Below are 25700 nucleotides of genomic sequence, written 5' to 3' on the forward strand. Positions count from 1 at the left end.
TTGATTTATAAAATATTATTCGCGGGGCCGGTGCAGGCCACGACCCCTCCGTGTGATGTCACACGGGGGCGGAGCTACAATCGCCGGTGATTACAGCAATGCCCAGAGCATCCTGTGGATGCTTCGGGGAGCTGTAAGGTCAGCGGTCTGACTATCTGAAGCTTCCTGGCAGCACTGCTGCATAGCTTCTGGCTGCAGGGTGCCATTCTAGCCACCCTACTAGCCAGATGAGGCTAGCAGAATAAAGCTCAGAGGGCCTGACCAAATGATTCCGGGGGCTTTATACGGCCCCCGGGCCTGAGGTTCCCCATCCCTGATGTACATTATCAAGTTCCACCCCCAGCTAATAAGCATGCAGGTTACATGGACTTTGGTCATCTTTTTTTTTTTTTTACATTTATCAGCTGGTTTTAGGTATGTCTTGGAAAAAAAAAACATTAATACTGTGTATAAAACTATAAATATGTATTTTTTGTACTATATCTTCCATAGTAAGTTGTATGTTTTACAATTAATATTGGGAATCCAACACTTCAACTTTTATTGAAGTGAATAACTGTACATTTCTATTACACTGGTAAAAATATACACCTTAAACTTTATTTCTGCAGCGTAAAAACAGAACTCATTCAGCCCGCTGCTGCTTATACCAAGTAAGAAGAGATTTCTTCTATGCACGCTTGAATTTTGTAATTATGTGAGAATTGCATGTGTGATTTCAACCAAAATGGAAATTTAAAGTTGTTGTTACAGATCATTTCAGATAAATAGGCAATTACAAAATTCATAAAGATACTACTGATACAATGACTTTTCTGAGGATTCTGTAACTAATTATTAATAGGATTTCTTAATTATTACTAATTTTATTTTGAATCAATGTAGAAGTGATACACGGGGGAATCATCAAATCTGAATTTATGTGTGTGTACAGTCAGGTCCATAAATATTGGGACATTGACAGAGTTTTCATATTTTGGCCTCTATTCACCACCACAATGGCTTTGAAATGAAACAAACAAGATGTGCTTTAACTGCAGACTTTCAGATTTAATTTGAGGGTAATTACATCCAAATCAGGTGAACGGTGTAGGAATTACAACGGTTTCTATATGTGCCTCCCACTTTTTAAGGGGCCAAAAGTAATGGGACGATCAACTCAAAAGCTATTTTATGGACAGGTGTGGGCTATTCCCTCGTTATTTCATTATCAATTAAGCAGGTAAAAGGTCTGAAGCTGATTCTAGGTGTGACATTTGCATTTGGAATCAGTTGCTGTCGACTCTCAATATGAGATCCAAAGAGCTGTCACTATCAGTGAAGCAAGCCATCATTAGGCTAAAAAATCAAAACAAACCCATCAGAGAGATAGCAAAAACATTAGGTGTGGCCAAATCAACTGTTTGGAACATTCTTAAAAAGAAAGAATGCATCAGAGAGCTCAGCAACACCAAAAGACCTGGAAGACCACGGAAAACAACTGTGGTGGATGACAGAAGAATTATTTCCCTGGTGAAGAAAAACACCTTCACAACAGTTGGCCAAATCAAGAACACTCTCCAGGAGGTAGGTGTATATGTGTCAAAGTCAACAATCAAAAGAAGTCTTCACAAGAGTGAATATAGAGGGCTCACCACAAGATGTAAACCATTGGTGAGCCACAAAAACAGGAAGACCAGATTAGAGTTTGCCAAACAACATCTAAAAAAGCCATTACAGTTCTGGAACAACATCCTATGGACAGATGAGAAAAAGATCAACTTGTACCAGAGTGATGGGAAGAGAAGAGTATGGAGAAGGAAAGGAACTGCTCATGATCCAAAACATACCACCTCATCAGTGAAGCATGGTGGTGGTAGTGTCATGGCGTGGGCATGTATGGCTGCCAATGGAACTGGTTCCCTTGTATTTATTGATGATGTGACTGCTAACAAAAGCAGCAGAATGAATTCTGAAGTGTTTCGGGCAATATTATATGCTCATATTCAGTCAAATGCTTCAGAACTCATTGTACGGCGCTTCACAGTGCAGATGGACAATGACCCGAAGCATACTGCAAAAGCAACCAAAGAGTTTTTTAAGGCTAAAAAGTGGAATGTTATGCAATGGCCAAGTCAATCCCCTGACCTGAATCCGATTGAGCGTGCATTTCACTTGATGAAGACAAAACTGAAGGGAAAATGCCCCAAGAACAAGCAGGAACTGAAGACATTTGCAGTAGAGGCCTGGCAGAGCATCACCAGGGATGAAACCCAGCGTCTGGTGATGTCTATGCGTTCCAGACTTCAGGCTGTAATTGCCTGCAAAGGATTTGCAACAAAGTATTAAAAAGTGAAAGTTAGATTTAGGATTGTTTAGTTTGTCCCATTACTTTGGCCCCTTAAAAAGTGGGAGGCACATATAGAAACCGTTGTAGTTCCTACACCGTTCACCTGATTTGGATGTAATTACCCTCAAATTAAATCTGAAAGTCTGCAGTTAAAGCACATCTTGTTTGTTTCATTTCAAAGCCATTGTGGTGGTGAATAGAGGCCAAAATATGAAAATTCTGTCAATGTTCCAATATTTATGGACCTGACTGTATATATATATATATGTGTGTGTGTGTGTGTGTATACATATATATATTTATTTGTGTGTATATATGTGTGTGTGTATGTATATATATATATATATATATATATATCTCAAAGGATGCACTCACCAGTTAGATGTAGCCAAAAAGTAGTTTATTCCAATCTTCTATCAGAGGCCGAAATGGCGACGTTCCGGTCATATCCAGACCAGGTGGATGTGATTACTGCAGGTATTTATGGTGCTCCAATGGTAAGGTAAGACAGTTATTGGAGCTTTGGCTGTATATTTTGCATACCTTCGATTGCTGCTATTGTTGAAATATGCTGTTGGCTTGAGAAAGGTCTGATATGACCAAAACGTTGCCATTTCGGCCTTCTGATATAAGATTGGAATAAACTACTTTTTGGCTACATCTAAATGGTGAGTGCATCCTTTGGGATTGATATTTTTGCCTGCTATCTGGAACATGGATTGGTGTGGCTGGAGTGCATCCCTGCGCTGGAGACTATTATAGATGTGAGTGCTGGACTTGGAGAAATTTATATATATATAATGTGTGTGTGAAGTCACACAATCCGTGGCATTCAGGGATTGAAAGAAACACAAGACCACCAGGTAGCAGACACTAACATTTCAATGCTGGCACAATTTCATCAGGGCAATGATAAAAATGTGACAGCATTGAAAGTTGGCTTTTGGTACCCGGTAGTCTTGTGTCTTTCAATCCCTGAGTGCCGCCGATTGTGTGATGAAGATAGTGGTTGCCATCATCTTCGTGACGGAGGGCAAACGGGGTCAGATTTCCGCAGTATGGTCAGAATTCCGCAGTATGCAGTGAGTGCCAGAAAATCCATATTTGTGTGTGTGTGTGTGTGTGTGTGTGTATATATATATATATATATATATATATATATATATATATATATATATATATTATATATATATTTTCACTTACTTTTCCTGTTTTCTATTTCCAGAGCTGGTGGAGAAAAGGCCAAAATGACAATGTATGTTTTCCATGTGAATTGTTTCTATTTTATTGACCAAGTGGTATTCTTTTTTTTTCCCTGTGCCTTGTACACTTTTATGCAGATGCAATTATAAATTGCAATTAATCAATTATTGGATTAATTACAAAAAGAAGTTTGTCTGCTAAACTGACATTATTATTTGTATGACACCTTGTAAAATGATATTCAGAGTCCTTTTTTATTGAAATCTTAACAGCAACATTATGGAATTATAAGAACGGTGACTAAATGTAATGGAATAATTATATTTTAAATTACTTTTATGCTGAAAATAAATATGGGGATTTGTAAAGAGGATGTGTCCACAAACATCTATCCTCCATGCGCTACAAGTCGCGTTACACACAGCGCGTGAGCGCTGTGCGACTCAGTAACACAGAGCGTCTTTCTGTATGATTTTTTACCTTAAAATGTGTCTCATTTGCAAACAGAACAGAATGCACAAGCAGCTTCTGCTGATTAAACTGATATGCGTCATGCCTATATTCTGTGTGTGACTTCGGTTATATCTGCAGTGCGAAATGCTACGTTACTGTGTCAGCAGCTGTGCGTCCTATTTGTATCGCTTGTATTGTGAATAAGATGCATTCTAAGGGTAAAAGTCACACGAAAAAATGCTCAGTGCTACCGAGTCACGCTGGAAGGGCTGTTTTACTTGTAAGGAGGCTATATGTATGGGGACACATCTGTGTACTGTGTTTTGTATACTTTAATCATTAAATGGGTGTATAAAACTTGAACGTTTTCTGTTTGACATAAACAATACTAAAAATAATTCAACAGATCGAGCTAGAAGTGATGATACTTTTTACTTGCGTAAAAATGACCTCAAACCAGAGACAGTACAAGCCTCTTCAAGTGCAAATGGCTTATTTGTCACAAGAGCCAATCAAGCACTGAATGAATGTAATGATAAGCCTTGATCTCTAGACAAAAGGCTGAAAGTGTCTCTACAAGCACTTCACTCTGCTTAAAGATTTAAAATGAAGTAATGACAAATACTGGTATGTGTACAGCATTCTCAGTCCTTGTATTTGTAAAAGCCAGCCCATTTTTACCAAACGGCGGAGGAAATCTACATTGACAATGTATAATTATCATAAACAAGTCAGTATCAAACTTCTTTTTTTTTTACCTTTGTAACAGTTTTTCCATCGCTGTACATATTATATTTTCATACTATATGGATAATATATCAGACTACATGACATAAGAAGACCTGTATAGATATAGCAAATGTGGGGCCTGGACAGATACTGACAAGAGAAGAGATCATCATATTAATTACCCTTCCAAGCAGGAAGCTAAGGTGATTAGCCACAGTAAGTGGTTGCTCTTCTAGCCACTCACTAGGACAGAATGCAGCACAATAACCGCTGGTGAGGCACTCTTTGTCAGTAGCTAAAGTCTGTGTCCCTGACTACTCTGAATACATATAGTAATTACCGTAGTACACATGCTTTCTGTTTAACGCTGATTTTCTTCCTAGTGCTTTGCTGATGATGATGTCTCATTTATACATCAACCCCTGTTTTGTCTTTTTCATTAACCTTTTCTGTAGGGATGAAATGGCCAAAGAAATGACAGACATTTTGTCTAGGTTGGTGAGAAAATCACTTTTTTGTCTGGTACACAATTCTAATTAAAACACATAACTCAATTTCATCATAAAAATATATATATATATAATTGAATCACTTTTCAATGAGAGATTTTCCTTTAAAAAAAATGATGCCAAATTATTCTATAATTTTTTTCTGCACTGTTGGTAATTCCTTTATAAACATAATTTCTAATGGTTTTCTTTTTTTCAGGAAAGCAATAAAGAGTATATCAATATTTATTTTTCTACAGTGAAAAAAAACAGTTGACCTTGTTGCATCCAGTGCTAACCTGGCCTTTTTCTTTGAACAAACGGCAGATTTTGTTTGTTTCTGTATCTCTTATGCCTAATACAGACATTGAATCGAGGGGAAAAAACTGTTGTACTTTCCATTAATACAGTGTTCTTAACGCATATTTTATTAGAGCTTCAGTAGAACTCTATTATATTGTACAATATAGTGTATATATACACTATATAGTGTATATAATGATGAACGTTGCAGAAAACGTTAAAATTGTAGTGAAGTGGTCACCTGCCAGTAAGCTTATGTGGCCAATCGCTCATATAATTTTTCATCTATACCATCGAAGGGGATGGGTACGGGATCCTGGCGGTCAGAATACCGACAGTGGCATCCCGACAGTCAGAATCCCGACAGGAGTAGGTAAGTATACTAACCTTAACCCTCACCCTAACCCATCTTCCCTGCAGCCTCACCTTAACCCTCCTCTCCCGCAGCCTAACCCTCCCTTAGTACTTAACCCTATTACTTACCGTCGGGATTCTGGAGCCGGGATTCCAGACGCCACATCCCCATTAGCGATCTGAATAAACTTTTATAGAGGCGTGTTTGATATTACAGTTACTGTGTCTTGTATTAGTTGTACTAGTTTTTCTGGAGCCTCACCCTATTTCTGCAGCTGTTATTGCTTGGATGCGCATGGAATTTCCAGCAGGACAGGAGATTTAGATCTAGGACGATCTTAGCTTTGTTGACATGCGTTGAGTGTTAGATTTAAATGCTCATGTGTACGAGGCCTAATAGTGTACAAAATGTAAAAACTCATTGACTCTAGTTTAAAAAGTAATTGTGCCATAACTAGCAAATGCTTTGTACACATCCTAAATAATTGAATATACAGTATGAATGATATTCTCTGCAATACTGTTTCCCCTAACAACAACCTAGTATGCATACTGATTTAGTTATCTGTATTCCCATTTTAGATGCCTTACTGTGAGATACAGTCCAAAACAGACAACTGTTTGTGGTAATAATAATGTAACAGTATTTGCAGTGCTCATTAGGTAGTGTTTAGCAGGGATTGTTTTTGTGTCCTGCACAAGACAGGACATGACATTGACATGAAGTAACTGATTAAAGTGCGAGCCCTGTAGCAGAACTATACTCCACAAATACAGTGTAGTGTTAACTCGTCATTGTGCTGAATTTGTTGTGCATTATTGTTAATGAACAGGTTGCATTGCAATAGGGCATTTATCCTGAATAATACATTATAATTAAATAAATGCTGGCAGAGCAATAGCTAAGGAAATCCTATGAATAAATGTACATACAATATTTCATGTCTGTAAAGGAATGGTAAATGGCCTGCAGTTTAAAATAGCTATTTAGGTCCCTTTATGAACCATATAGATTAGACATATAATTGTATTTCGTATTCATGAAAAATTACACGTTAATACTCCTTCCCTTATACATCCAAACTGTTCCAACAGTAATCATTGGATGAAGCTTTCTGCCCTTCCCACGGGAGGGGAACATTAAATGAGAGGGTCATGCACTTGAAGGGTTTTTTTTTTTTTCTTTGAGGGAGTATAGATTAGTGCTTCAGAAGGATTAGCTATGCCCTGGAGGGGCTGGGTACGAGATGTCTGCTGGGTACAAGATGTCTGCGCTCAGGATCCCGACTGTCAGAATCACGACGCCAGCATCCCGACATGGTTAGAATACCGACATTCGGCAAGTATCCTAAATCTAACTCTCCCCACAGTCTAAACCTAACCCGCAGCCTATCCCTAACCTTCCTCCTAGTGCCTAACCTTCCCCCTGACCACAATACTTACCGCTGGGATGCTGGTGTCAGGATTCCGGCACCAACATTCTGAGTGCCGATATCCCAACCACCAGGATATGAACTATATCCCCTCTGGAGGCATTGTCACACCCATTGTGACATAATCATGGTCCTAACATGATGCACCTGTGCTCCCTTTTTGGAGGAGATATGGCCGTGTCCTGTGTTTGGGATTTATAATGTTGGGAGGTATGTTTTAGAATGGAAGGCAGTTATTTGTCATATTTGCTGGTTCTTATGGCTCAAAGAACAGCACAGTGTTTAGGGAAACTAAATCCTTTTGAATCCCAAGTTTTAACACACTTTTTGCACATAGGATTATCTATGTTAAAGAAGTTATATGCCGGCTTTTGTGCAAATGTGGGTGGTTTTATGGTTACCTATACTTATGCATATTTGGGTCAAAATAATGATACTGGTACTTTTCGACGGGAGGATTTGGTTGGATCAGGTAGTACCCTGTATTTTTGTTTTCTTATCTACTCAGTGTACAGTGCTGGCTAATATGTTGGAACTTCATAAATGAAGTATAACAATTAAATTTAAGAGATGCCCTGGATATCATCATAAAGTTTAGCAAATAAAAAAAAGGTTGCTCTCTCAGGCGACCCTGACCAGACTATGCCAGCCTCGGCTGCTCACACTGTAGCAGGGAAAACCACAGAATGGGGTCACCTTTTCATATTGCTTGCTGGCAACTTCTCTCACATTGTGAAAACTAGCTTTGTGGTGACTGTCATTGCTGATCCTTCCAACCACCCTTTAGGGGATGGGAGCAATATGTAAAATACTGATTATCAATAAGTGGGTGGAACTACGAGCTGTAGCAAGTCCCAAAAGCCAAAGTCTTCATCCCCAGGCTGGCACTTGTAAAACTACCAGCTCCAGTATGCCCTTTCAGAACTTACTGCTCCACAAACGATAGTAAATAAAGAGGCCGAAATAGGGCTTCATGCAAAATTGGATGGAAATCAGTCATACTGTATGTTGTTCCCAAGCTGCATTTATGTAAAACATGCTTATATTTACCTATCTACAGAATTGAGCGAATCCTCAGGTGATCTGTACGCTTGGTTTGCTACTAATCCTCATTATCAGTGCACAGTTGCACTCATCCTGTACTAAGTGAAAAAGATACACCTGGAAAGAGACCGATTTTTGGCCAATGCTGCATAGCCTGCAGTTGTTTTGACACACACTCTGAGAACTTACAGTTCATTACAACCCAATTACACTTATTCAAATGTACAGATGGGCCCTGCTTGTTTGTTGCTCATAGCACGACATTTAGGCATCTGAGTTGCGCCATGTAACGTTGCGAGACTGCTGTACTGTGGCGCACCGTGGCATTCTACAACGTAACAGAATCCATGGCATATAATATACCACTTAACTACTGGGTGGCGAGTGCTCCGCTGATGAAATTTATACTACTGAATACCATACTGTAGAAGTGATAAATTATCCCTGACAAGCGGGCCAATCAGGTTCACGCAGTGTACAGTATTTGCATGTTGCATGTCGCACAACCAATCTTTTTGCAGAAGCTCGTTGAACGGGACGCAAATCAGTACACCTACAGTACTGTGCAGTGTAATTGCCGTGTTGTTATGACGGTATCACCGATAAATTAATGAGACGCACGCACAGCTTTCAATGAGACGGGATGAATTATTACTTACTAATGATGGGGTTATGTGTTTACATGTACTAGTATAAAATTTTGAAAGGAAAACACATTTTTATTATCATCATAAGTATTATGCTTCCCTCACTGCGCCCTCCCTAATGGCAGCAGGTGGGTGGAGTGCACAAGGATTCAGTAGATGCATGTGAAAACCTTCTTGGCCTAGTGATAGAGCAGTGGTATTACATTGCCGTGGTCCAGGGTTTAAATCTCACCACAGCCCAATTTTATTTCGTATTTACTTTAGATTAATTCCATATATATATATATATATATATATATATATATATAATTTTTTTTTTTATATATATATAAAGTACAGTGGTGGATCCATCCGCACTAATTGAGTTTTAGACGCACCCACAGGTGTTGGGGTTCAGGGACTCAAACGAAAGCTCAGTTTTAAATGAGAATACATGATTTCCTGTTCAATAATGTTGCAGTAGTGTGATGAGGTACAAGGTCTCGGGATTCAGGGGTGAGACCCAAGCACAGCTTTCAATGAGATGAAATATCCCTAAACCTAACCCAAACCCTAAAGTCAAATAATCATTCTGTGTCAACAACTTTTGTGTTGACCTTTTAACCAAACCTTAACCATAAAAAAGTAATATCAATCTTTAAAATAATATGTCAACCATTTATTTGTCGACCTTTTCGACCAAACTCTAACCCTAAAATAACAACAAAATCATGGGTCGACCATTTGCGTTGACCAATTTTGTCGACATTTTCACCAACCCCCTAACCTAAATAATATATATATATATATATATATATATATATATATAAATGCATTAAAGTGGCGACCATTTTTGTGTCGACCGTTTGACCAAATCTTAACGCTAAAAAAAAAAAAATTATACTAAGAAAAACATAAAATGAAAATCATGTGTTGGCTTTTTTTTGTGTATACCATGTTTGTGTCGCCCATTTGTACCCGTCTATCCATACTGTAGAAGTGGATGGATACTGTATCCCTGACAAGCGGCCCAATCACGTTTGGGACAATCTTGCAGTAGCTCATTGAACGGGACACAAATCAGCACACAATACAGTACTGTATACAGTAGTAGTGCAATTGCCATTGTGTTATGACAATATAACCAATACATTAGCAGCTAATGAGTTCTCATTACTGTATCACAACTGCAAAATGCTGATTCATTTACAGAAGAAAATAGTTGTTTTTTTATTATTATTTATTAAAGTAGGTACATTTTTTGCCTTCCCCCACCCTCCCCCCAGGCTCTTCTCAGATCCATTTACACTAGGCTACATAACTTGTAACTTCAGGGCTGGCTATGCACTTCCCCCACCACACCACACAAATAAAATTCATGATTACAGTGTACATCACTGCGTTTACCTTCCCCCATCCTCTAGACACTCAGCTCTGTCCTGTGGTCCCCCTCCGTCCCTTTCCTCACTGCGTTCTCCATCTAAACTTAAAAGCGTAACGGCAGCGGGTGGGTGGAGTGCACAAGGATTCAGTATATGGATTTGAAAGCCTCCTTGGCCTAGTGCAGTGATTCCCAACCTAACAGTCCTGGTTTTTGTGATATCCATGCTGAAGCACAGATGGTTTAATCAAAATATCTGAGGTAACTAATTAAGTTGCCTGTGCTCAAGTATGGCTATCCTTAAAACCTGGACTGTTAGTGTGCCTTGAGGACTGTGGTTGGGAACCCCTGGCCTAGTGGTTACAGTGGTCGTTTTACAAGGCCATGGTCCCGGGTTCAATTCCCAACGTAGCTCAATAATATTTTGTAATCATGATTACTTTAGATTCATTGCCCTCATTTTTTTTTTTTATAAAGACTCAAACGCAAGCTCCGTTTTAAATAAGACCACATGATTTCCTGTTCAATAATATTGCAGTAGTGTATTAAAGGCACTACATTGCTCCACAACTCCCCCACACCCTGCAATGACACACACACATACAGTTATGGGGTGCAGGGACTCGAATGTCGGGTTTCAGATGCACTTTCAGTGTCAGTGGCTTAGACAGGTCAGAGGCACAGGTGTTGGGGTTCAGGGACTCAAAAAGCAACCTGTTTCAAATGAGACCATATGATTTTCTGTTCAATAATGTTGCAGTAGTGTACTGAAGGCACTACATTACTCCACAACTGCCCCGCACCCTGCAGTGACACACCCATACAGTGTTGGGGTGCAGGGGCTCGAGTGCCAGGTTTCAGGGGCTCAGACACAGTACCTGAGCATTAGTGAATATTAATTCATCCCGTCTCATTGAAAGCTGTGCGTGCGTGTGACCCCTATTTCTGCCCCTGAGACAAAAATATAAAAAATATATTTCTTAAAAAGTACAGGACTCGCACACATACTGTACTGTAATGATTTAAAACTTTATTACACATTCTCCTACAGCCCTGATTCCATGACGAAAACTCTGTACTATCACAGATTGTCAGCCAATCATCGGGCGGTGATACAGGAAATGCATTGGACATCGGATGCATGCACAGTGTAGTTTAGGAAAAGCGACACCTGTGGACAATAAGTTGTATTACATGCTATAACTTTTTCCAGCACCATGGTACGTTACGTTGCGATTAATACTGAAAGGCACGACTCAAGGCGTACCGTGTGGCGCGAGATGCAGGGCATGCTATATGGCGTATGGAGCAACAAACTAGCTGGGCCCATCTGTAAGTGTAGATGCGATTGAAATGTGTATGACTTTACATTACCCATGACTCAGTTTTAGCATATTCACAGTACAAAAACATGCACGATAAGCTCCACAAACAAACTTATTCCCTGCTTTGTTAATAGGAAACAGCAATTTGTTAGAATTAAAGATTCACCCTAACCTTTAATTCTAATATTTGTTAAACTTCTATCCTGAAATAATCTAATAGGAATAAAAAAAACTGTTAGGTGTTAAACAACCTGCTGCTAGTCAAAAGGCAATGCAAATAGCTGAAAGGAGGTTTGTCTGAGATTTAGGAAATTTGTTTTTGCATCTGATTGGCTGAAGTGTGAGTAAACCGCTCTGAGTGGCCAATCATGTGGACACTGTACTGACCCGCTCCCTCCCCTTCTCCATCTAGCAGTAGGGGAAACTTATTATGCAAGTTTTATTTTTTATTTTTTTTTCTCCCATTTGAAATCCTGCAGTGTCGAGAGTGAGTACTTTTGATGGGCAAGATCCACATGTTCTTAGCACTGAAGAGCTTAAATGAGCCACTGAGCGAGGAAAAAAACATTTAAAAAGCAGTACCCATTTTTAGATGGACTTCATTTGATGTTCAGTGGTGCTGGAAACTAAACCTCAACCTTTTCTTTTGAGATGATGCATGTTCTACTTTTTCTGTTCCACTTGTGCGGGAAATTACATTCCTAGGTGCACCTTGAATCGTGTAATAAAAATATCTAAATCCACAAAATTACTATTAAAGCTTAATGTTTAAGTTTTTACCAAAAATACTGCTTGAGTGACCCTAAGGTGGAAGTTGGTTGGATTTTGTATTGATGTTTATATTCTTTCCATCATGCGCATTTTCCTGTGTATCCATGAATTTTAGAAGCATTCTCCTTATACAAGGATGTTTCCAAAAGTCAGGATGTTTTTATGTAACATTAAATGTTCTTAGAGGACTGTTGGTAATAAAGCCTTGAGAATTTGCCTGTTTAACTATAAAGTGTGAAGAAGATGGTTTGCAGTGTAAAAGCTGACCCTTCACGTATAAAGCCATGGGAAATTACTTTGTAAATAAAGTTGATCTTGGATCAGTATATGTACAGTAAAGGAATGGTTGTTTGGGTAATCTCCATGAACAGTGTATTTATTGCCTGTCGTTGTTCAAGATATTCTTGCATAAAAGCGTACTACTGTATACTCCATTCCAATGTTTGGTGTCCGGGAAGGTGGTAATTAGCTGCAGGGCTGCCATCAGAAATGGTGGGGCCCGGTACTGACAAATTAGGCAGGGCCCCCCTCGCCCCGGGGTATGGGTCAGAAATGGGCGGAGCTGTGGATGGAGCTACTTTGGGGGTGAGAGACAGGGAAGGCTGGGCCAATTGGAGGCACAGATTAATCATTTGTAAGTTCTGTTATATTACTTGCTGTGCTGACATTTTTATTTGCATGTTCTTAATTTAATATATCTAAGCACAAGATGGTGTGTGTGTGTGTGTGTGTGTGTGTGTGTGTGTGTATATATATATATATATATATATATATATACACATATACACATACATACACATATATATATAACATACACAAACAAAAGCCTCTGGTGCTTAGCTATATTAACTTAAAAGCATGCAAGTGTCTGCACAGCAAGTGATATAGCAGCACTTACCCACATGTATGTGTGTGATGATTATATATATATATATATATATATACATACACACACACACTGTATATATACTGTGTGTGTGTATATATATATATATATATATATACACACACACTGTATATATGCATACATATATATATATATATATATCTGTATATATATACACATACACACACACACTCTGTATGTATGTGTGTATATATATATATATATATATATAATACATACATTAGGCACTCCCTCCCTACAAAAGAGCCCAAACTTACCTGGACACTTACCTGGACAGCCAGTGCAGAGTGATGTGAGGTACCGCGTGTCACTGGTAGAATGCACCGGCAGCTGCCAGAGAAGAGAAGAAGAGTCTCGGTGGCATTTAATACATGGAGCAGGTCGCAAGCCAATCACAGCTCGCTGAACGGCAGCCGGCCAATCAGCAGCGGCCGCTGCTGATTGGCTGGATGCTGTTCCGTGAGCTGTGATTGGCTCGCGGAACTGCAGCCAATCAGCAGCGGCCGCTGCTGATTGGCTGGCTGCCGTTCCGCGAGCTGCTGTGATTGGCTTGCGGCCGGCTCCATGTATTAAATGCCATCAAGTCTCTTTAGTTCTTTGGCTGCCCCCGGTGCATTTCAGCAGTGATGTGCGGTATCGCACATCACTGCATTTCACACCTCCGCTACCCGGGCCCCCTCTCTCTCCGGGCCCGGGACTGGAGTCCCCACAGTCCCCCCCTGATGGCGGCCCTGATTAGCTGTGTCATCATTTCAAAAATATTGTTTTGGAATACTGGTTGGAAATGTCTGCCCATGTTTTTTCCTTAAGTTGATAAAGTTCCCATATTTTGAAAGCAATTTATGTCTCGAATGAAGTACTTTATATGATTGCAAAATCTGGTATATTTTATTAAAAATTTACAAGAATCATGGATTTCTTATACAAGTAAGCCATGATGTTTCACATGACTATAGTTATCAAATTATTTGTAATTACATTTAAAGCCATAGTCTAATTGTGATGCATTAGATACTTTGTTTTCTGTCGTGTTATATAATTGTACTGTGACTGTTTTCTTTGCAGCTAAACATCATGGAGGATGGAATATTAAATTCTTGTATTGCTAAATACAGTGCATCCGGAAAGTATTCACGCTTCACTTTTTCCACATTTTGTTATGTTACGGCCTTATTCCAAATGGAATAAATAAATTTTTGTCCTCAAAATTCTACACACAATACCCCATAATGACAACATGTAAAAAGATTTTTGGCGATTTTTGCAAATTTAATAATAAAAAAAACAAAACCCTAAGAAATCACATGTACATAATTATTCACGGCCTTTGCCATGAAGCTCAAAATTGAGCTCAGGTGCATCCTGTTTCCACTGATCATCGTTGAGATGTTCCTACAGCTTAATTGGAGTCCACCTGTGGTAAATTCAGTTGACTGGACATGATTTTGAAAGGCATACACCTGTCTATATAAGGTCCCACACTTGACAGTGCATGTCAGAGCACAAACCAAGCATGAAGTCCAAGGAATTGTCTGTAGACCTCCAAGACAGGATTGTCTCAAGGCACAAATCTGGGGAAGGGTACAGAAAAGTATCTGCTGCTTTGAAGGTCCCAGTGAGCAGAGTGGCCTCCATCATCCATGAATGGAAGAAGTTCGGAACCACCAGGACTCTTCCTAGAGTTGGCCGGCCGTCTAAACTGAGCAATCGGGGAAGAAGGTCCCTAGTTAGGGAGGTGACCAAGAACCCGATGGTCACTCTGTCAGAGCTACAGCATTCCTCTGTGGAGAGAGGAGAACCTTCCAGAAGGACAACCATCTCTGCAGCAATCCACCATGCCTGTATATTCGAGTGGCCAGATGGAAGCTACTCCTTAGTAAAAAAGCACATGGCAGCCCACCTGGAGTTTCCAAAATGCACATGAAGAACTCTATGGTCTGATGGGCTAAAGATTGAACTCTTTGCCGTGAATGCCAGGCGTATGTTTGGAGCAAACCAGGCATTGCTCATCACCAGGCCAATACCATCCCTACAGTGAAGCAGCAGTGGCAGCATCATGCTGTGGGGATGTTTTTCAGCCACAGGAACTGGGAGACTAGTCAGGATAGAGGGAAAGATGAATGCAGCAATGTACAGAGACATCCTGAATGAAAATCTGCTCCAGAGCGCTCTAGACCTCAGACTGGGGCGACGGTTCATCTTTCAGCAGGACAACGACCCTAAGCACACAGCCAAGATATCAAGGGAGTGGCTTCAGGACAACTCTGTGAATGTCCTTGAGTGGCCCAGCCAGAGCCCAGACTTGAATCCGATTGAACATCTCTGGAGAGATCTGAAAATGGCTGTGCACTGACGCTTCTCATCCAACCTGATGGAGCTTGAGAGGTGCTGCAAAGAGGAATGGCGAAACTGCCCAAAGATAGGTGTGCCAAGCTTGTGGCATCATATTCAAAATGACTTGAGGCTTTAATTGCTGCCAAAGTTGCATCAACAAAGTATTGAGCAAAGGATGTGAATACTTATGTACGTGTGATTTCTTAGTTTTTTTGTTCTTTTATTACATTTGCAAAAATCTCCAAAAAATTTTTTACACATTGTCATTATGGGGTATTGTGTTTAGTATTTTGAGGACAAAAATTAATTTATTCCATTTTGGAATAAGGCTGTAAGATAACAAAATGTGGAAAAAGTGAAGCGTTGTGAATACTTTCCGGATGCACTGTATATTTAATTTGGCCCAAGATGAGTTGTCTGATTTATTTGTGTGATGTGTCAGCAGCTGCACTTTTTCCCCATTATGTCAGTTTTAAATGTTGCATAAATAATTTTCCTGTGTGCTACTATTGCAGAGGGGTGCAAGTTCAAGCTACAAAATCTGCTGCCAGCATCAAAAAGCATGACTTAAGCAAATGGAAATACGCAGAACTCAGAGATGCAATCAATACTTCATGTGGTAAGTCAACAGAACTGGCTGATACACTATAAGCCGTAAGTCATTAAGGAGAAAAATGAAAGCATTATTGCTACTGCCTATTATGGGAAGAGTACATACAGTAGTTTTTATTTTTTTTAACTGTACAATATTTAGTATTGTAAAAGAAAATGTTGTGGAAGTGTGAAGAAGCAGCTAAACAGAAAATAATGCATTCCCTCCATCATATCTGTCATTAGTACTTGTACGATTTATTTGCAGCAGGTAGTCATTTATTCATTTGTTTATTAACAGTTATTTATATAGTGCACACTTGTACACAGGATATTTGGCCATTCATATCAGTTCCTGCCCCAGTGGAGTTTTCAATTAATGGGGCATATTTAATAATGGGTGATATTCTTGTTATTACTCGTTACTATTCTTAAATGGTGCTCCAACCAACCAGCGCCTAGCTGCCCTTTTTCAAACATGACAGTTAGGAGCTGATTGGTTGGTGCACCATTTAAGATTAGATTAGTAACAAGTGATAACAAAAATACCACTCCTTATTAAATAAGACCCACGTGTACACACACACACACACACATATATATATGTGTGTGTGTGTGTATGTGTATATATAGGGTTTATTTTTGTGAGAATCAAATTAACCTATCAGAATGCTTTTGGACTATGGAAGGAAAATGGAGTACTCAGAGGAAACATATGAAAACATGGAGGCAAGAATGTGAAATTGAAAAGGTCAAATATATATATATATATATATATATATATATAATTATATATATATATATATATATAAAATAATATAATACTCCTCCCAGCAATTCGGCGGCACTCTCTGGGCTTCATAGAAATACACAGAAAAAACTGCAGACATGCAGATAGGTTCCAACATTTCAATTCATGTTCGAATTTTCGTCAGGGATATATATATATAATCTCCAAATTGATCCACACTCACGTCATAGTTCATAATGTGCTGGGGTGCTACCCAAATAGGACAAAAAATCCTTACAAAAATAGAAAACAATTCCAGGATTGCACTCACCAGCTTTCATACAAATTTTTTGTTATTCCATATCAATACAGAGCAGCATGGACCTTGACAAAGGTCCATGCGCAAGACCGAAACGTTGATGCTGCTCTGTATTGATATGGAATAATATGGGACAAAACATTTTTTGTATGAAGACTGGAGTGCACTCCATGGAATTATTATATATATATTATACACACACACTATATGGACAAAAGTGTTTGCCCACATCTGTTAATTATTGAATTGAGGTGTTTAAATCAGACCCGTTGCCACAAGTGTATAAAATCAAGCACATGGCCATGCAGTCTCCATTTGCAAACATTTGTAATACAAAATGGGTTGTTCTGAAGAGCTCAGTGACTTTAAGCGTGGTACTGTGATAGGATGCCACCTTTGCAATAAGACGGTTCGTGAAATGCTATCCTTGCTGGATATTCCACGGTCAACTTCGTGATATTATTAGAAAGTGGAGGCGTTTAGGAACAACAGCAATTCAGCCACAAAGCAGAAGACCACGTAAAATCACAGAACGGGGTCGACGACTGCTAAGTGGCATGGTGCGTAAAAGTTCAAACGGTCTGCTGATTCCATAGCTGAAGAGTTCCAAACTTCCACTGGCATTAATGTAAGCACAAAAACTGTGCGGCAGGAGCTTGATGGAATGGGTTTCCATGCCCGAGCAGCTGCATGCAAGCCTCACATCACCAAGTCCAATGCCAAGTGTCGGATGGAGTGGTGTAAAGCACACAGACACTGGACTGTGGAGCAGTGCAAACGTGCTCTGTGGAGTGACGAATCACGCTTCTCTGTTTGGCAGCCAGATGGGTGAGGTTGGGTTTGCGGATGCCGGGAGAAAGTTACCTGACTGACTGCATTGTGCCAACTGTGAAGTTTGGTGGAGGAGGGATAATAGTATGGGGCTGTTTTTGAGGGTTTGGGCTAGGCCCCTTATCTCCAGTGAAGGGCAATCTTAATGCTTCAGCATACCAAGACATTTTGGACAATGCTATGCTTCCAAATTTGTGGCAAAAGTTTTGGAAAGGCCCTTTTCTATTCTAGCATGACTGCCCCAGTGCACAAAGCAAGGACTATAAAGACATGGTTTAATGAGTTCAGTGTAGAAGAACCTGACTGGCCCGCACAGAGCCCTGACCTTAACCCCATTGGGATGAACTGGAACGGAGATTGCGAACCAGGCCTTCTCGTCCAACATCAGTGCTGACCTCATAAAATGCTCTACAGAATGAATGGGCACAAATTCCCAAAGAAACACTCCAATATCTGTGGAAATCCTTCCAAGAAGAGTGGAAGCTGTTGTAGCTGCAAAAATGCAAAACTGGCCCCTTACAAAGTGGGAGGCACATATAGAAACCGTTGTAATTCCTACACTGTTCTCCACCCAAATATACCTCTGCCCCATCCCTTCCCAAGTGTGCCTCTGCCCCATCCCTTCCAAGTGTGCCTCTGCCCCATCCCTTCCCAAGTGTGCCTCTGCCCCATCCCTTCCCAAGTGTGCCTCTGCCCCATCCGTTCCCAAGTGTGCCTCTGCCCCATCCGTTCCCAAGTGTGCCTCTGCCCCATCCGTTCCCAAGTGTGCCTCTTCCCCATCCGTTCCCAAGTGTGCCTCTGCCCCATCCGTTCCCAAGTGTGCCTCTGCCCCATCCGTTCCCAAGTGTGCCTCTGCCCCATCCGTTCCCAAGTGTGCCTCTGCCCCATCCGTTCCCAAGTGTGCCTCTGCCCCATCCGTTCCCAAGTGTGCCTCTGCCCCATCCGTTCCCAAGTGTGCCTCTGCCCCATCCCTTTCCAAGTGTGCCTCTGCCCCATCCCTTTCCAAGTGTGCCTCTGCCCCATCCCTTTCCAAGTGTGCCTCTGCCCCATCCCTTTCCAAGTGTGCCTCTGCCCCATCCCTTTCCAAGTGTGCCTCTGCCCCATCCCTTTCCAAGTGTGCCTCTGCCCCATCCCTTTCCAAGTGTGCCTCTGCCCCATCCCTTTCCAAGTGTGCCTCTGCCCCATCCCTTTCCAAGTGTGCCTCTGCCCCATCCCTTTCCAAGTGTGCCTCTGCCCCATCCCTTTCCAAGTGTGCCTCTGCCTCATCCCTTTCCAAGTGTGCCTCTGCCCCATCCCTTTCCAAGTCTGCCTCTGCCCCATCCCTTTCCAAGTCTGCCTCTGCCCCATCCCTTTCCAAGTCTGCCTCTGCCCCATCCCTTTCCAAGTCTGCCTCTGCCCCATCCCTTTCCAAGTCTGCCTCTGCCCCATCCCTTTCCAAGTCTGCCTCTGCCCCATCCCTCCCCACCAAGTGCGTCTCTGATTTGGTATGTAACTGTGAAATCTTCCTGTAGTGTTGGTATAACATTTATTGTATTACAAATGCATTTTCTCTTTTCCTTTACGTGTGCTTAAAAAGAAAAATGCTATGTGACACATCACCTTTTGCTCCCCCATTAAAAGGTTCTGTTGTCTGGTTGTACTGTTGTATTGTGATATGAACTACATCTCACCTCTACAGAGAAGACGGTGGAGTTTCTTATAGATTGGCAAGACGTGATGCCTGAGATAGAAAAGGCAGTACATTGCCAGGAAATCTGCTAGTAGCTGGAACAGTGATTGTAACTTTATTTACTGCCTTTTTGTTCTCCAGAACTAGCTTTCATACATGGAATTACTAGAGAAATATAATAACTTGGGGTTTGCAGTTTTTATAAAGTAAAATGTCCAGCTGCAGAGTCTAGCCCATGAATCCACCAGGGAATTATAAGATCTTTCTATTTCGGGTCTTGAGATTAAATTTTGTTGTAGCATCTGCAATATGTATACAAAAGCAATTTCTGTGCATGTGACTTCTGATGATACAAGTACTGTATTGCATGGTCTTACCACCCTATAATGACCCTAGCTCCAAAGTTACTGAACTTTATTAATGACAAAATTACTTTTTATAAGCATTTGTTCTGAAATGCATATAATTGTACAATAAATAATTGCACAATTATATGCAAACAATTGTACACAATAATTGGGCTAATATATAGGATTTTATGTGCAGTAAGGATTGTTAATCTTCTGCACTGGGATCTTCTCTCTCAAATGATATATTATAAACTCAGGTATATATATTATTTTTATCCAATCTATATCACTATTACTTTTCTAATTGTGATCTTTTCTTCTTTTCACTTGCAATATAATTTTAATGTCAATTGAATTTGAACTGGCCTTACCATGAGGAACCTAGATGTATATCCTACCCCATACTTCCCTGTCTGCGGGAGCATTAACAGTGCTTCTGGCTAATTGGGACAATGCAGTCCCCATAGGGAAGGCAGAACAAAGCCATTGGACTGCTTTGTTGAAATAGGTACAGTTGGGAATATCCTATTTTAGATTTGGTACACATCTAAAGGGTTGGGTATGGGAAGCCGGCGCTTAGAATCTTGACGCCGGCATCCCAACTGGGTTACAATGCCGACCTCTATCGGTAATTAGGCTAACCCTACCCCTTAACCTAACCCACCCTCCCCGCCGCCTAAACCTAACCGCTCCCCCTCCAGCCTAAACTTAGCCCTCGCCCTTACAGCCTAACTCTCCACCTAACCCCAACACTTACCGTCGGGATCCTGGCACCGGCATCCCAACCACCTCGATCATAACTACATCACCTTCTAAAATAAGTAAATATTGGCTAATTCTTATATGGAAAATCATTGTCGAAACAAGCTATATGGGCTTTATGTAGTGTTTGTGTATGTAATTGATCAAAAAATGTGACCTGATCTCATGTTTATGAATATGTCACATAAAATACCTTACCAGGATGATATAGTTATTTTTCAAGAATAAAATGAAAATCGCATCAATAAGTGTCTGGAATAAGGAAAGTTGACATTACTTGGAGATTCTTTTTGTTCCGTAATAGCACTGACCAAAATGTGTCTTAAATCTCGTGCACAGACATCGAGTTGCTGGCAGCCTGCAGAGAGGAGTTCCACAGACGGCTTAAAGTGTATCATGCCTGGAAATCCAAGAATAAGAAGCGCAATACAGAGTCTGAGCAGCGTGCCCCGAAGTCAGTTCTGGACTACGGTAAGCCCTATGCAACCTATTCCGATGGGAAAGTGTTTAGTAATTGTTCTGTACAAAACAAAAGCCATCAGGTTACTGGATAAATGACCATCATACTGACGTTACTGTATATATTCTATTTATATGTGTAAGGTCTTGGAATCTCACTCTGAGTCAGCCTTTTGCTAATCGTTGTGTTGTTCTACAAGTGAAGAGCCAAAATCAATTTCTATACAAAGTACTTAATCCTTGAGGATAATACTGTTCTAATTTCTGTTAGCCAGTGCTTCATATGGTATGTGCCCCTCATACAAATATCAATAGTAACTGCTGTTTAAGGCATAATGAAGAAATGAATCCTTATTGAAATCCTTTAATTTTGTACAGACAGCTATAAATAATACTACAGACATGATGGCCAATAGGCCAGAATTGAATCACTTGCACGTCAATGCTAACATACACTTTGGTAAGCAGTTTTGGCCTATGTTCTGTTTTGCTGACCTGCACGTGCTTATTAGCATGGGGATCAGTTCTGCTGTCTGCACTGGTGGTCCAGGTGCTTTCCAACAGACGTTACATGGGCTGAATTTGGTCTAGAAATAGCAAAGGTAAGGTATCTGTCCCTGACATGTTAGTTTTCTGTAAAGACCAAATAAACCATCCACAATTTTTTAACCGTATCAAATATTACATTTTTATTATTGAATATGTTTATAATTAGAACATATTATGTTTGAATTTTAATAAGTGATCAGATAGTACAACTTTTTAGTTATTATCCCTTTAAATGATGACTTTTAATATTGCATGTTTTCAAATGCATTTGATTGATATCTTTTTACAGACTTTGCTCCTTTTATGAACAACTCAAGTAAGTGTGGAGATGGTAAACAGACTAACCTGAAGGAAGAGGGAAAGGTGCTTTATGCTACTAACAAACATGTTCTTTGCTACAGTTATGGAAACAAAGTCAAACTTTTATGATCAATTTTTCTTCCAAACAAGTGCACTAGTTAGGTAGCTGAGAAATAGGAATGTTGTCTCCTATGTAACAGAGAATCTCTGTACGCAGTAATGAGTGGATTTAAACACAGAGACATTGAATGTTAAACGTGACATGCTATGCTTTGCCATTAGAGCTTTTTGTCCTTGATTGTGTCACTTTTCATAAACTCCTCCCACAGTGGCAGAGGTTTGTAGGATATAGATTTAGTTGTATTTGATTGATGCAAAACAAAATACTACTTCCATAGCAAGTTTATTTTTAATATATTAACCTAATTTGTGATTGTTTTTAAAAAGATGTTTATCCATTGGGTTTGATTGGAGCAGTGTTCATACTAATAAATGAAAACTGTAATTGCAGGGTTTTATAGTCTGTGCATATTTGATTATTAAGTACGAATTGGTTACAGTAGAAACACAAGATGGCTGCCGATAAAGGCCTCAGTCCAGAGTATGGATAGTTCCGTCATTACTTTGCAGCAAAATGATCACATCCAGACCCACTTTAATATATTAATAGAAAAGGTTGAAAATTGAGAGACATAACTGTAGCAAAGTGCTTTACTGAGTGAAAGGCAATAATAAGGTGGTGTAATACAAAGCTCTAACAGTCTTGGTTGGTATACTGGGATATGTTAAAATAACATCATCCACTTTGTGTCATGCTTAGAAAACATTGCTGCTATTGTATCTGACACATGAGTAGACAAGGGTTCTGTTTTGTTTTTTTATACCATTCATGCTGATTACATTTGCATTTTGTTCTCAGTATTCAAAATATATTTTTTTACAATTTATTTTTAAAAATGTTTGTTTATATTTGGACCTTATGCAAGCATTGAAAGTCCTCCCAATCTGCCATACAGTAAGCCGGCAGTAGCATTTACATTGGTCCTGGACACAATATTTTTTTTCCCTAACTGAATAAACGGCAGATATTATATGACAGTTATGAGACCTAAGCATGCACGATGTTTTCTCAGATAATGATCACTGATGAATATCTCCTAACAAATCCTTCTAAAACAGCAAAAAGATCTTCTGGGTACCACACTTTCAGCACACAAGTGGAAATGGATTTGCATCATATTTTGCTTGCTGGTTATGGTTGCTTTATAAATATTTTATTTTCTAGAACGTATAGACTAAATGACCACATGCCTCAAAACATTGTCCCAGAAGTAAACAGGGTAAATTTAGTGTGCTACTGTCAAAAAGGAGGACAAGGACATGCTATGGTTCTGGGTATGCCTCATTTCTGAGGGACATGCCTAGCACTTAATAGGGGTCTAGATGGCCTCTGTCACCTTTACCAAAAGCACTGACTCACTATAGCTATATTTCCAAACTTCCCAGAGTCCAGACATACATGCTGACTGTCACGTTGTTCAGACATATAAGCTGTACACACCCGCTGATGCACTCAAGAAATATCATTAGTCGTTCAAACTAACGATATATTGACAACGATGTATCCAGCTTAAGGCTGTCCTCTAAATCAGGGCGATTTGTTACCATGATGTAGTAACAGTGTTGTAAGTTACACTTTCGCAAGGGGGAAGCTCTGACTTGCAGACAAACTGAAATCATGGCACACAGCTTTTATACCAAGCACAGTTCACCTTTTCAGAGTTTTTCTCCATAACTGTAAAAATAAATCTTGCAGATTTAAGTGGGAAGTTGTCATTTGCAAGTGAACTTTGTGAGATGGAAAATGACAGATGTGTACACAGTGTGACTCAGATTATCACCCTACATAATGTATGCAGGATGAGGATACTAGCTTCAAAAGTGAAACTCTCTGGATCCCAAAACAAAAGATAATGACTCGGGAGAACTGTATTTATTAAAAGAGTGGCAACATTATTTTTTATTATCAATATATGTGCAGATGATGAACAATGGGAAGTATACACTGAGTGGATCACAAACACAATATAAAGGTCCAGCAATTTATTTATTTGCTTGCATACAACATTGAATTTGACCCTGATGCATTTTGTGACGGAGATTAATTGATGATGTGGCTAGAAATCAACTTTACATTATAATTTGTAATATGTAAACATGGCATTCAAATATTTTATACAGTAATACAAAGTTGGCAATGCTATCTTCAATCCAATGTTTTTGTGAATATAGATTCCAGTGCCTATGCCACAGCATCGCCGGTTTGCTTACAAAATGTATGGTAGTATACCTTTACCCAAAAGACAGGATTACCATGGTCAAACCTATATAACTTGTTAACCATAACAAAAGTCTAAATCAATCAACAGTTTGGAATCCGTCTATGCCAATAGAATTGCCCTAATAGTTGCTTTTAGCTCTTTTCAGTTATGTTGATATGGACTCACTGCAACTACATTTGGTTAAGTTAATGATGGTAAACTGTTGACTCTTTTTTTTATATGTTGGTTAAAGGATTTCTTGTGTTCATGATCTAAGTACTTTTTTAATGGCATTCCAAGGCAATAGTAATACAGAGCCGACTGCATATGGCATATGCCATATAGGTGACTTTCTAGAGCGCCATTGCTCCAAGGGGGAGATCAGCAGATGAGGCAGAGAGCTCCCACATTGTCCAGTACACATTGACAGGAAGAGCCACCAACAGATGTGAACTCTCAGTAAGGGTGCTGTAGTTTGCGTAATTTTGGCATTTTCACAATGCAGAAAAACTCATTGATTGTAGCGGCACCGTTGGGAGTGCTCATCTATGCTTGTCTCCACCTTGTCAGTGCCAGTGAGGAGACAGAAAGATGATCCACCAGCAGACCTTGTGACTTCTCGCAAAAGCAACTGGTGGCAAATTAAGGGGCTCCAGCTAAAATCTTGGCAAATTGTTCAGTCTGACTATAGGCCTGATTCAGAGATGTACGTTCATCCGAGGATGTTTCCGGATCTGTGTCTGCGAAGGGCCCGTTCTGCGCATGTGCAGAACGGGTCCTGCGATTACGCTCGCAGACCCCCCCAAGCTGCAGCATGATTGACATGCTGTAGCATTTAGGGGGTGGAGCAGGGGCATGAATGGTCAGCGGAAGGGACGAGGCCAGGGTCTGCATTGTCAGACGCAGATTCCTGGCCTCTGAAGTGACCAGCACCCAGTCAGGCTGTGAGAAGTTTCAACTCCCGCAGCCTGACCAAAGGAGCAACCTTCGGTGGCAATGGATACGATAGTGTTCGCAAATGCAGCAAGGAGGTGTCTGACATTATTTGCATTAAGATTTACGGAATTACAAAGCTGCTTGTGTGCGGCTCTGCAATTCCGTCCATCTCTGAATCAGGCCCCGTGTGCTAATATAGCCCT

At 40.1% G+C, this 25700-nt stretch overlaps 1 protein-coding gene across 4 annotated transcripts in view; it reads left to right on the forward strand.

The window, feature by feature from the left end:
- MYO6 (myosin VI) overlaps positions 1 to 25700 on the forward strand; it is a 305891-nt gene that overhangs the window by 274637 nt on the left and 5554 nt on the right. The window contains exons 29-34 of one of the 4 annotated variants that reach the window (XM_088471590.1): positions 612 to 653; positions 3555 to 3584; positions 5170 to 5208; positions 16196 to 16299; positions 21272 to 21403; positions 22230 to 22256. In XM_088471590.1, the coding sequence (XP_088327716.1) occupies positions 612 to 653; positions 3555 to 3584; positions 5170 to 5208; positions 16196 to 16299; positions 21272 to 21403; positions 22230 to 22256 (374 nt within the window). The remainder of the gene's footprint in view (positions 1 to 611; positions 654 to 3554; positions 3585 to 5169; positions 5209 to 16195; positions 16300 to 21271; positions 21404 to 22229; positions 22257 to 25700) is intronic. The other 3 variants (XM_088471596.1, XM_088471603.1, XM_088471612.1) reach the window with 3 other exon arrangements.

This window comes from Taudactylus pleione, unplaced genomic scaffold (genome assembly GCF_031769625.1).
Source record: "Taudactylus pleione unplaced genomic scaffold, aTauple2 ptg000015l, whole genome shotgun sequence".
Classification (NCBI taxonomy): domain Eukaryota; kingdom Metazoa; phylum Chordata; class Amphibia; order Anura; family Myobatrachidae; genus Taudactylus; species Taudactylus pleione.